This window comes from Hyla sarda, chromosome 4 (assembly GCF_029499605.1).
Source record: "Hyla sarda isolate aHylSar1 chromosome 4, aHylSar1.hap1, whole genome shotgun sequence".
In the NCBI taxonomy this organism is placed as follows: domain Eukaryota; kingdom Metazoa; phylum Chordata; class Amphibia; order Anura; family Hylidae; genus Hyla; species Hyla sarda.
In genome coordinates this window covers 270,253,981-270,267,042 of record NC_079192.1, presented here as the reverse complement: position 1 = coordinate 270,267,042, position 13,062 = coordinate 270,253,981, and the positions used below count along the sequence as shown (strand labels likewise).

Genomic DNA, 13,062 nt, shown 5'->3' with positions numbered 1-13,062 from the left:
TGTAATTACATAACTCATTATATCATAAAATGTATGGTGCAACCAAAAAACACAATTTTTGTGGGGAAATTAAAAAGAAAAACACAATTTTACTAATGTTGGAAGGTTTCGTTTTCACGCCATACAATTTACGGTAAAAATTACGTGTGTTCTTTATTCTGAGGGTCAATACGATTAAAATTATACCCATTATTACATTTATATTATTGTTGCGCTTAAAAAAAAAATCACAAACTTTTTAACCAAATTAGTACGTTTATAATCCCTTTATTTTGATGACCTCTAACTTTATTTTTCCATATAAGCGGCGGTATGAGGGCTCATTTTTTGCGCCATGATCTGTACTTTTTTTTGATACCACATTTGCATATAAAAAACTTTTAATACATTTTTTATAAAAAAAAAATTTATAAAATGTATTAAAAAAGTAGCAATTTTGGACTTTATTATTTTTTTTTTTTTACGTTCACGCCGTTCACCGTACGGGATCATTAACATTTTATTTTAATAGTTCGGACATTTACGCACGCGGCGATACCAAATGTCTATTAAATAAATTTTTTACGCTTTTTGGGGTAAAATAGGAAAAAACGGACGTTTTACTTTTTATTGGGGGAGGGGATTTTTCACTTTTTTTTTTTACTTTTACATTTTTTTACATTTTTTTTTTTACATTTGAATAGTCCCCATAGGGACTGGTGTGTTAAGTACCAACGCACCAGGACGTACATTTACGTCCTGCGTCCTTAAGGGGTTAAAGGGGTACACCCCTGGAAAACATTTTTTATTTTTTTATTTAATTTATCCACTGGTGCCAGAAAGTTAAACAGATTTGTAAATTACTTCTGTTTAAAAATCTTTATCCTTCCAGTACTTTTCAGCTGCTGTATACTAGAAAGAAAGTTCTTTTCTTTCTGGAGTTCTTTTCTGCCTTACCACAGTGCTCTCTGCTGACACCTCTTTCCATTTTAGGAACTGTCCAGGGTAGGAGCAAATCCCCATAGCAATCCTATCCTGCTCTTAACAGTTCCTAAAATGGATAGAGGTGTCAGCAGAGAGCATTGTGGTCAGAAAGAAAGGAAATTCAAAAAGAAAAGAACTTCCTGTGGAGCATATAATTTACAAATCTTTTAAACTTTCTGGCACCAGTTGATTTAAAAAAAAAAAAAAAAAAATTCCAGGGGAGTACCCCTTTAAATAGGTTAGAGTGCCTTGATCACACATCTATTTACAGTTTATTAATATGTCCTTCCGTTCCTGGGATATAAGGGTTTATATTTTGTGCGTGAACTTTTTTTTTTAATAATAGGAGAGAAAAGCAGGTGATGGGCAGGATTATATAGTCAGAGGGTGTGGATGTTGTACATTGAGTGTGTATATCTAATACGCACCCCCTGAGTGTGTAACCCCCCTGATGGGTGTGACCAATAATGGGAGTGACAGGTGATGGGCGGGCATATACACACCCATCTGACTGATTCCCTGAATTGTCAAACGATAAACCCTTATATCTCAGGAACAGAATGGCATATCAAGAAACTGTAAAATGGTGTGTGATCAGGGCACCCTATGTTTAAAGGGGTACTCCACTGGAAAACATTTTTTTTTTTTAAATCAACTGGTGCCAGAAAGTTAAACAGACTTGTAAATTACTATTAAAAAATCTTAATCCTTCCAGTACCTATTAGCTGCTATATGCTCCACAGGAAGTTCTTTTCTATTTGAAGTTCCTTTGTGTCTGACCACAGTGCTCTCTGCTGACACCTCTGTCCATTTTAGGAACTGTCCAGAGCAGGATAGGTTTGCTATGGGGATTTTGCTCCTACTCTGGGCAGTTCCTAAAATGGACAAAGTGTGGTCAGACAGAAAGGAAATTCAAAAAGAAAAGATCTTCTTGTGGAGCATACAGCAGCTAAGTACTAGAAGGATTAATATTTTTTAATAGAAGTAATTTATAAATATGTTTTAACTTTCTGGAAGCAGTTGATAAAAAAAAAAAATTTTAAAAAAGTTTTCCAGAGGAGTATCCCTTTAATTACACTATTTTGGGGGATTGGTCACAGGTCCTTTTTTAAAGGAAATCTTTCAAGTTTCACCCGCACTAACCAGCTGCACTGACTGGTAGTGTGGATGACACTGATAAAATTATACCTTCTGTGTCCGGATCTTTCGCTCTGTTGAGATCTTTATTTTTCAGAATATGCAAATGAGCAGTCTGGGGCATGGGTGGGGCTACAATCCTGGCCTCGGGCACAGTGACGTAAGCAGTGTTCAGCGCTCGGCCCGGCTTATTAATATTCGCTTCATTCCCCACTCTTGCTTTGTGTAGTAGGCACTAAGACAAACTACAACTCCCAGCATGCCCAGAATGAAGTGAATATTAATTAGCTGGGCCGAGCACTGAACATTGCTGATGCCACTGTGCTCGAGGCTGGGATCGTAGCCCCGCCCATGCCCCAGACTGCTTAATTTGCATATTCTGAAAAATAAAGATCTCTCCTCAACAGATGCGGAGATAGAAGGTACCATTTTAATCAGTGTCATCTGCACTAACAGGCAGTATAGTATATTGTGACAGATTTCCTTTTAAGTAAAACTTGAATGTGTTCATGTTTTCTAAACTCCATGTATATTTATTGTGTGTGTGTGTGTGTGTCTACAGGTATTCTCCAAGTCCGAACTAAAGAAACTCCTGCAAAAACTAAGAGAATCATCCCTTATGTTGTTGGATTTACAGCTTGATCCCTTGGGTTATGAAAATCAGCCCTAAAATTATTTGAAAAACTGGTTAAGTTTGTATTTTTGTATTAAAAACATAAATAATAAAGATAGTTCTGTGATTAGTAGTGCTACTTATTTGTCAATGCATACGGCTTTCGCAAATGTAAACTGTAACCTAGGCATACAGTGGGATATATTGCTAATAGGCTCACATTGAAAAAATGTATACCATGCAGTATATGCTGCTTCAAGTGCACCAAACAGTGCAGCATCAGGAGCAAGGTCCTGGCATATAGCACCACTACATTGCTGTATTTGGTGCAAAGTTTTGTCCTATCACAAATGAAAGGAGAAGGAAAGAACTAGTGCTGCACTCACTCGTATGTCAAGCAATGGACCTCGAGATGATTCCGTGAAGGATCAATCAAAGCATATGGAGACGATCCATGGAGCGGGGAGCGGTGAGACGCCGCTCTCTTCGGCTGGGGGTGTACACCTGACAGGAAGAAGAGTCATCTGACACGAAACTAGTCTCGTTGGTACGCCCCCAGCTGAAGAGAGTGACGTCTCTCCGCACCATGGATCGTCTCCATATGCTTTGATTGATCCTTCACGGAATCATCTCGAGGTCCATCGCTTGACATACGAATGAGTGCAGAACTAGTTCTTTCCTTCTCCTTTCATTTTTGCATTGTGGACTTTATTGCCTTTATGTGTTATCACCTTGTGCTTCATTCATTAGGGTCTTTACCCCGGTTCTTACTCATTTGGAGCTATATGCTGTGCCTGTGTGGTCAATGGTTCTCTTGCTTTAGTTTCTTTGTCACATCAAAATTACATTGCCTATGTAGCGGGGTAATGTGGCTGCCCTGACCACACACAATGACATTGCAGTACTGGTTGCAAGGAGTGGTCATATTACAATTACAGGAGTGTCTACCACCTACGGACACTAAGCTTAACTGATAAATTCAGTGTTTGCGGAAGGGGTATAGCCTGTGTGGGAGGACAAAACACCTTTTCTTTTTGCTTAGTGTCACCTCCTAATGGCAGCAGCCTATCCCTATGGTTTCTGTACCCCCAAAGACAAAAGCAAGAAACAGGTTTATCCCAGGCATGCTTAACCTCTTAAGGATGCAGGGCGTACCTGTACATCTGCGCCTGGTCTATCACTGTGTGACCCCGCGTCATAGCAGGTCGGTCCCGGCGGCTAATGAAAGCCGGGGCCCTGGGCTAATGGCGTGCGGCACCGATCGTTGTGCCGCGTGCTATTAACCCTTTAGATGCGGCGATCAAAGTTGATAGCTGCATCTAAAATTGAAAAAATTGCATCCCGGCAGCTCAGTCGGGCTGATCGGGACCATCACAGTGAAATCGCAATGGGCCGATCAGCTAGGACAAGAGTGTGTTACCTTGCCTCTGGTGCATCCGATCAGTGATTGACTTCTCCATGCCTGAGATATAGGCAGGAGGAGTGAAGCCCCGATAACACTGATCATCCGCATGTAGTTTTATGCTGATGATCAGTTTTAGGAATCTATGTATTGCATGTTATAGCCACTAGAGGGGGCTATAACATGGCAAAAAAAAAAATTGAAGAAAAAAGTTACTAATGATGAATTAACCCTTTCCCTAATAAAAGTAAGGATCACCCCCCTTTAAAAAAAAAAAAAAAACTGTGTAAAAATAAACACATGTGGTATCGCCGCATGCTTAAATGTCCGAACTATAAAAATGATATAGTTAATTAAACCGCACGGTCAATGGCGTACGTGCAAAAAATTCCAAAGTCCAAATTAGCATATTTTTGTCATTTTATAGCACAAAAATGTGAATAAAAAGTGATCAAAAACTCCAAACAAAACAAAAATGGTACCGATAAAAACTTCCCATCGCAGCGCAAAAAATGAGCCCTAATTTCAACCCGTACGCGGAAAATTAAAGTTATAGGGGTCATAAGATGACAATTTTAAGCGTATAAATTTTCCTGCATGTAGTTATGATTTTTTCAGAAGTACGACAAATTCAAACCTATATAAGTAGGGTATCATTTTAACCATATGGGCCTATAGAATAAAGAGGTGTCCTTTTTACTGAAAAATGCACTGCGTAGAAACAGAATCCCCCAAAATTTACAAAATGGCATTTTTTCTTCAATTTTGTTGCAAAATAAAAAAATTTCCATTTCACCGTGAATTTTTTGATAAAGTCTCTGCAAAGTTGAATTGGATGCTCAAAAAAATAATGCTTTCAATTTTGCACCTAAACTTCCATATTATGGCTTATGATTTTTAGAAGGTGTTGAGGAAAAAATGAAAATTCAAAAACGGAAAAAAACAGCGTACATAAGGGGTTAAATTCTCTTACTTTGGATTTGACATTTGTTCCTAGCAGCAAGTACATTTTCAGTTGAACCCACCCTGTTTTAGGGTTCCCACCTCCTTAATAGGGTGGCCCCCAACCACAGTGGTGGCCAATAGCCTGTGATAAGGTGAGAGATAAAATAGCCATCTGTGATCACAGGATAGAGGGATTATTACCCCCAAATTATGACCTAAATCAATGCTTCAGAAAAAAGTGCAAAAATACAACAGCTTAACCAGACATTTGCATGCTTATGTCTGATTACAGGATGGAGGGATTCTTACTTCAGTCTATTTTATCCCTCGCTTTATTACAGGCTAGGGACTTTCCCCTATTAAAGGGGTACTCCAGTACTGAAGTTCTTATCCCCTATGCACAGGATAGGGGATAAGTATGTGACCCCTGGGAACCCCCCCCCCCCCCCCCAATGATCTCCCACCCAGTGCCCCCGACTCTTCTCAAGCACTGAGCAACCACCAGCACTCTTGTATCTCCAGCTCTCCCATAGAGATTACTGGAGAAGGCACATTGACTACAGCTTTGTGGGGGTGGTCAGACACCGTTGTGCATGAAGCAGTTGATGCTCTGTGCATTACAGTGTAAACTGATAAATCTGGCCAATTTCTAGGCTGCCTAGCCTAAGATAAAACCAACTATTAGTTGACTTTAAACACCACCAAAATTCTGGTGAAGTTTTGGCACAGAAAGTGGGAACAGACTTTTTGGTGCATATTATGCAATCATTCTGCTGCATTTACTATCTGGGCCAGAGTTTTACCAGAAGATGCCAGGATACTGTCTAAAACTGGCCATAGCTGTTTTACTGGATTTTTTAGCTCCCTGTACTCAAGCTCATCCTAGAAGACCTGGATTTCCTGGTCAATTCATTGGGAGACACAGGATAACCATGTATGCTCTGTCACTAGGAAGCTGACACGGGTGGGGGGGTCGAAAAGTCTGCTTTTCCCTGGCAGGATATACCTGCCCACTGGGACTACAGTGACACAGTTTTCTTAATTATACCCACAACCTGGTCACCCAGCCAGGGCCAAGCGATCTGCGCTGGTGACTGGAATCAAGATTCTCCCTTAATCTTGCCCGGTCTCCCTTCGGTTTTGCATGAGTGTGCTGGGCAGAATGGTGGCATCCATAGAAGCTGTGCCCTTCACACAGTTCCACTGTTGGTCACTTCAACTGGCCATATTTCCTCTTTGGGACAGGTCGCCTCTACCGCCTGACCAGTCTGCCCAAAAAAAAAAAGGTACAGGTCGGTACAACTGCGTTTGGTGGTGCATGTGGAATATCAATGCATAGTAGTAAAAGAGGTCACAGCACTCACCAGAGCATAAAGCGAAGTAGTTTTATTTCATATCCTTAGAGCAGGATGTGTTTAGGCATTTAGCCTTCCTCTGCTGTAAATCTGAATGCATGCACGTGTCGGTTAAATGCATGAGCAGGCGCCCAGTAATGACGTCATAGACCGGCCGGCACACCGGGTCTGACGTGCAGTAGTCATGGCAACTGACCTCAACGAGAGACACATGATTGTCAAGTGTAAACAAAGTTAATGCAGCTTGTCCGGAACTATGCGCCTCTCGGGCTTACAGCCAGAGTCATAGATTCGCGTCTCTCATAAAATTTCATAATAGGTGAGTAGTGCAGGGATCGGGTTCACATGCGCAGTCCGGAACTGTTGTCTGTAGATCTCCAGCGGGTCCATTGTCAGCATGGCAATGTTGTAGACTCGATGTATCCAGCTCATCAAGTGGCTGGTAACTGAAGGGGTAAGCAAGCGGCGTGTCCCCGAGGTGTGCTGCGGTAAAGTGGTGGAATATGTGTTCCATGCAGCGGACATATAAAAATTCAGAGGCACATACCGGAGCATAAATGAGCAATAAAACAATGCAAACATAGTATGCAAGGCATAAGCGGAGGATGATGCAGATATAACAACATATATCAGCACATGAATAGGAGCATATGGTATGGATATGGATGTGAACAGCGGCAGGTACAAAGGATATGCAAAATAGAGACAGAGGCAATGTCATGTGATTATAGCAGCTAGTAGATAACAAAGGTAAGGGACCACATATAGTAGTTTGCATAGGTAAGGCTGGGTTCACACTACGTTTTTGCCATACTGTTTTCAATCCGTTTTTCTAAAGAAAAGCGTATGGCAAAAAAACGGATGGAACAGTATAGAAAAACGTAAACCGTATGCGTTTTTAAACAGTATACTGTTTTTAAAAGTGCATACAGTTCCGTCAGTTTTTATAGAAAAGCCATATGTTTTTGAAAATTTTGTCCATTTTTAATGGGAGGGGTCTTGGGTGGGGACTTTAGGATTCAAATGCGCATGTGCAAAGTAAAAACGTATACGTTTTTCCCTTATGGAACCGTATACATGTGCGTTTCCCATTGACGTCCATGTTAAAAAAAAAAAAAACGTATGCGGTTGCAGTACGGTTTTTAAACCGGAGACAAAATTGTGGTCAACCACAAAAGTATGGGGCAACACCAGCATGTTAGTGTAAAAAAAAAAAAAAAGTTTACAATAACATGCAAGTGTAGACCCCAACTTTACCTTTTCATAAGGGGTAAAAGGAGAAAAAGCCCCCAAAAATTTGTTAGGCAATTTCTCCCGAGTACGGAAATAACCCATATATGGCACTAAATTGTTGCCTTGAAATAAGACAGGGCTCCGAAGTGAGAGAGCGCCATGCGCATTTGAGGCCTAAATTAGTGATTTGCATAGGGACGGACCCGGATGAAAGAATTACACTTTCCACCGATACCAAAATTACCCTACGGCTGTGTTTCCCAGACAGGGTGCCTCCAGCTGATGCAAAACCCCCAGGACGTCTGGACGGCCAATGGCTGTCTGGCAATACTGGGAGTTGTTGTTTTGCAACAGCTGGAGGCTCCTTTTTGGAAGAAGTGCCTACCAGACGTTTTAATTTTGATTGGGGGGAGGGGGGGGGAGGCTTAACTGTGTAGGAGTATATGTAATGTTATACTTTTTATTTTGTACAGTGTAGTGTAGTGTTTTTTGGGTACATTCACACGGGCGGGTTTACAGCGAGTTTCCCTCTGGGAGTTTAGGCTGCAGAGGAAAATTTGCTGCATCTCAAACTTGCAGCGAGAAACTCACTGTAAACCAGCACCCGTGTGAATGTTCCCTGTACTTCACATTGGGGGGCAAACCTCCAGCGGTTGTAAAACTACAACTCCCAGCATGCCTTTTGGCTATCGTGCATGCTGAGGGTTGTAGTTATGCAACAGCTGGAGGGACATTGGTTGCGCAACACTGATTTAGGTAACAAACTCAGTGTTTTGCAACCAGTGGGCCTTCAGCTGTTGCAAAAAGCTACAACTCTCAGCATGCCCGGACAGCCAAAGGGCATGCTGGGACTTGTAGTCATGCAACAGCTGGAGGCATACTACTTAAACTCCCAGCATGCCCTTTGGCTGTCCGTGCATGCTGGGGGTTGTAGTTATGCAACAACTGGAGGCACACTGGTTGCAAAACACTGGGAGTTTGTTACTTAGTGTTTCGCAACCAGTGTGCCTTCAGCTGTTGCAAAACTACAACTCTCAGCAGAAGGGCATGCTGGGACTGGTTGTAATGCAACAGCTGGAGGCACACTACTGCAACTCCCAGCATGCCCTTTGGCTGTCCGTGCATGCTGGGAGTTGCAGTAGTGTTGCTGGGGCTCGATGCTGGGGATCGGGGCCCCAGCCTCAGGTACACACTTCCGGCACTCGCGTTCGCCCTCGGGAACAGGGGCGGAGCAGGTGCCGTTAGGGACACCCCCACAGCAGGTGTCCTGATTAGTCGTGCCACTTCACTCCTGCTGCTAAAGGATGATAGGTGCAGTCCGAGATGGCACCTATCATCCTTTTTTTCTGGGTCACTGGGGACCCAATTGACCTGGAATTGCCACAAATCGCCAATCTGAATTGATCGGCAATTTGCAGCGATCGCCAATATGGGTGGGGAGGCGTTGTCACGAGATGGCTGCTGAATGATTTCAGCAGGCATCCTGGTCCAGTCCCCGCCCGGTGAACAGCAGGGACCCTAAATATTCAGGGCGTGATGGCATATTAATGTGAGCTGTGGTAAGAATGTTTGCTGTGTCTGTCAGCGTAGTGTCCAGAGCATGGAGGCGCTACCAGAAGACAGGCCAGTACATCAGGAGACGTGGAGGAGGCCGTAGGAGGGCAGCAACCCAGCAGCAGGACTGCTACTTCTGCCTTTGTGCAAAGAGCAGGAGGAACACTGCCAGAGCCCTGCAAAACAACCTCCATCAGGCCACAAATGTGCATATGTCCACTCAAACGGTTAGAAACAGACTCCATGAGGGTGGTATGAGGGCCCGACATCCACAGGTGGGGGTTGTGCTTACAGACCAACACCAAGCAGGACGTTTGACATTTGCCAGAGAACACCAAGATTGGCAAATTCGCCACTTGCGCCCTGTGCTCTTCACAGATGAAAGCAGGTTCACACTGAGCACATGTGACAGAGGTGACTGAGTCTGAAGTCGCCGTGGAGAATGTTCTGCTGCCTGCAACATCCTCTAGCGTGACCGGTTTGGAGGTGGGTCAGTAATGGTGTGGGGTGGCATCTCTTTGGGGGCCGCACAGCCCTCCATATGCTTGCCAGAGGCAGCCTGACTTGCTTTGGTACTGAGATGAGATCCTCAGACCCCTTGTGAGACCATATGCTGGTGCGGTTGGCCCTTTGTCTTGCATTAGGAGGAACAATGTTAGACCTCATGTGGCTGGAGTGTTTCTGCAAGAGGAAGGTATTGATGCTATGGACTGACCTGCCCATTCCACAGACCTGAATCTGATTGAGCACATCTGGGATATCATGTCTCGCTCCATCTACCAACACCACGTTGCACCACAGACTGTCTAGGAATTGGCGGATGCTTTAGTCCAGGTCTGGGAGGACATCCCTCAGGAGACCATCCGTCACCTCATCAGGAGCATGCCCAGGCGTTGTAGGGAGATCATATGGGCACGTGGAACACACACACACACACACACACACACACACACACACACACACACACACACACACACACACACACACACACACACACACACACACACACACACACACACACACACACACACACACACACACACACACACACACACACACACACACACACACACACACACACACACACACACACACACACACACACACACACACCCCTCATTTTGACTTGTTTTAAGGACATTTACATAAAAGTTGGATCAGCCTGTAGTGTGGTTTTCCACTTTGATTTTGAGTGTGACTCCATATCCAGATCTCCATGGGTTGATAAATTAGATTTCCATTGATAATCTTTGTGTGATTATGTTGTCAGCAACATTCAACTATGTAAAGACGAAAGTATTTAATACAATAAGTTCAGATCTAGGATGTTATCTCAGTGTTCCCTTAATTTTTTTGAGCAGTGTATATGTGGTCCCTTACCTTTGTTATCTACTAGCTGCTATGATCGCATGATGACATTGCTTCTGTCTCTATTTTGCATATCCTTTGTACCTGCCGCTGTTCACATTCATATCCATACTATATGCTCCCATTCATGTGCTTATATATGTGGTTACATCTGCATCATCCTCCGCTTATGCCTTGAATATTATGTCTGCATTGTTTTATTGCTCATTTATGCTCCGGTACGTGCTTCTGAATTTTATATGATGTCCGCTGCATGGAACACATATTCCACCACTGCACACCTTGGGGATACGCTGCTTGCTTACCCCTTCAGTTACCAGCCACTTGATGAGCTGGATACATCGAGTCTACACATTGCCATGCTGACAATGGACCCGCTGGAGATCTACAGACAACAGATCCGGACTGCGCATGTGAACCCGATCCCTGCACTACTCACCTATTATAGACTTTCATGAGAGGCGCGCATTTCCGACTCCGGTTGTAAACCCGAGAGGCGCACGGGTCCGGACAAGCTGCGCTAACTCTCCGTTAGAGACGAGCGAAGTTACAGTGATTCGATTCTTCACAAACTTCTCGGCTCGGCAGTTGCTGACTTTGACCTGCATAAATTAGTTCAGCTTTCAGGTGCTCTGGTGGGTAGGAAAAGGTGGATACATTCTTAGGAGAGAGTCTCCAGCCCACTGGAGCACCTGAAAGCTGAACTAATTTATGCAGGCTAAAGTCAGCAACTGCCGAGCCGAGAAGTTTGTGACGAATCGAATCACTACCTTCGCTCATCTCTACTCCCCGTGCATGGGGAGCGCGATCTGCTGCACAGTTCTTTTACACTTGACAATCTTGTGACTCTCATTAATGTCAGTTGCTTTGGTCTGTTTATGTTGCAATGACTACTGCACGTCAGACCCGGCCGGCCTATGACATCATTAGTGGGCACCTCCTCATGCATTTAACTGACACCTACCTGCATTCAGATTTATAGCAGAGGAAGGCTAAATGTCAAAAGGTGTGAAATAAAACTACTTTGCTTGAAGCTCTGGTGAGTGCTGGAAACTCTTTGACAACAATGCTCTCTGCTGACACACCTGTCAGTATTAAGACTAGAAAGAACTGCACAATTTTCGCTGTATTATACAGCAGCCCATAAGTACTGGAAGGATTAAGATTTTGAAATAGAAGTAATTTACTGTTTAACTTTCTAGCACCAGTTGATTTGAAAACATTTGTTTTCCACCAGTTCCCCTTTAATGACAACTAATCCTGGGGGAGTGGTCCCTGCAGACTGGGACCTTTGCCCAGATCTGCAACCAATGGGGGACTCCGGATGTGGATCTGATGACGTCTCGGTGTAACCACAAGGTGCATTGGTTTGTCGCCAGGTCCAGGGACCCTTTTGACTGGGTATCTGATTATGTGGTCCAGCTTCTCTCTCTCTCCTTATTTTCACCTCTGCTTCTCCTTCCCAAGCTTGTGCGCAAAATCAAGGTGGAGGGCGTTCCGGTTATCGTAGTGGCTCCGGCAGACGTGGTCCGATCTCCTTTCGCACTATTCTTTACCATCTGAATGCTTTTCCGCTTCATTTAACGGCGTGGCTGTTGAGACCGTGGTTTTAAACACCTGAGGCTTTTAGGAACAGGTTCTGTACCATGATCCCAGCTCTAAAAGGAGAACTCCAGAATATAAAAATTATCGTCCATACTGCTGGCAGTAAAATAATAAATAGATACATACCTTCCTTCGCTCCTCCGGTAACCGGCTCCAGTCTCCGCCACGATCCTCTTCCTGGTTGCCTATGGTCGGCGAGTCATTCTGCACTTGGCGGGCGATAGGCTGAGCAGCAGTGTGACGTTTTCGGCCCCAGCAGCAGGTGCCGGTGTAGTGACGAATTGTGTCCTGAAGCGTTCTCACACTGCCGCTCAGCCTATCGCCGGCCAAGTCGGGACTCCGCTGCGGCTGGTGATTGGCTGAGCGCAGTATGACTCACTGACCACCGGCAACCAGGAAGAGGATCATGGCGGAGACCGGAGTGGGTTACCGGAGGAGCGAAGGAAGGTATGTATCTATTTATTTTTTCACTGCCGGCAGTATGGGGGGACAATTTTTGTATTCTGGAGTTCTCCTTTACACCTTCCTCCTCCAGGATCTATCATTGTACCTAGCAGGCTTCTTTTCAGTAGTGTGAAAACAATGGCCTTTCTCCTAGTGTTTTCCCCTCCCCGATCTTCTTGCCTTTTTACAGTATGATTTGGAGGCATGCCTTGCTTTTAAGTTCCCTCTTGACTCTAGAGTCAGGTTTCTGCTCTCTTGGGGAGATTTATCAAAACCTGTCTAGAAGAAATGTTGCTGAGTTGCCCATAGCAACCAATCAGATCACTTTCATTTTCAGAGGCCTTTGCAAAATTGAAAGAAGCAATCTGATTGGTTGCTATTGGCAACTCAACAACTTTTCCTCTACACAGGTTTTGATAAATCTCCCCCTCTATTCTTTTGAG

The 13,062-nt window shown here is 43.9% G+C and overlaps 1 protein-coding gene and 1 long non-coding RNA gene across 2 annotated transcripts in view; one reads left to right on the top strand and one right to left on the bottom strand.

The window, feature by feature from the left end:
- Positions 1-2,840, top strand: part of NUP107 (nucleoporin 107) — a 71,646-nt gene extending 68,806 nt beyond the window's left edge. The window contains 1 exon segment of the mRNA XM_056574190.1: positions 2,663-2,840. Coding sequence (XP_056430165.1) covers positions 2,663-2,770 — 108 coding nt within the window. The 3' untranslated portion in view covers positions 2,771-2,840.
- LOC130369230 (uncharacterized) overlaps positions 1-6,510 on the bottom strand; it is a 46,081-nt gene extending 39,571 nt beyond the window's left edge. Inside the window, exon 1 of the long non-coding RNA XR_008892702.1 lies at positions 6,425-6,510. This is a non-coding gene — a long non-coding RNA (uncharacterized LOC130369230). The remainder of the gene's footprint in view (positions 1-6,424) is intronic.
- Positions 6,511-13,062: the final 6,552 nt, after the last annotated feature.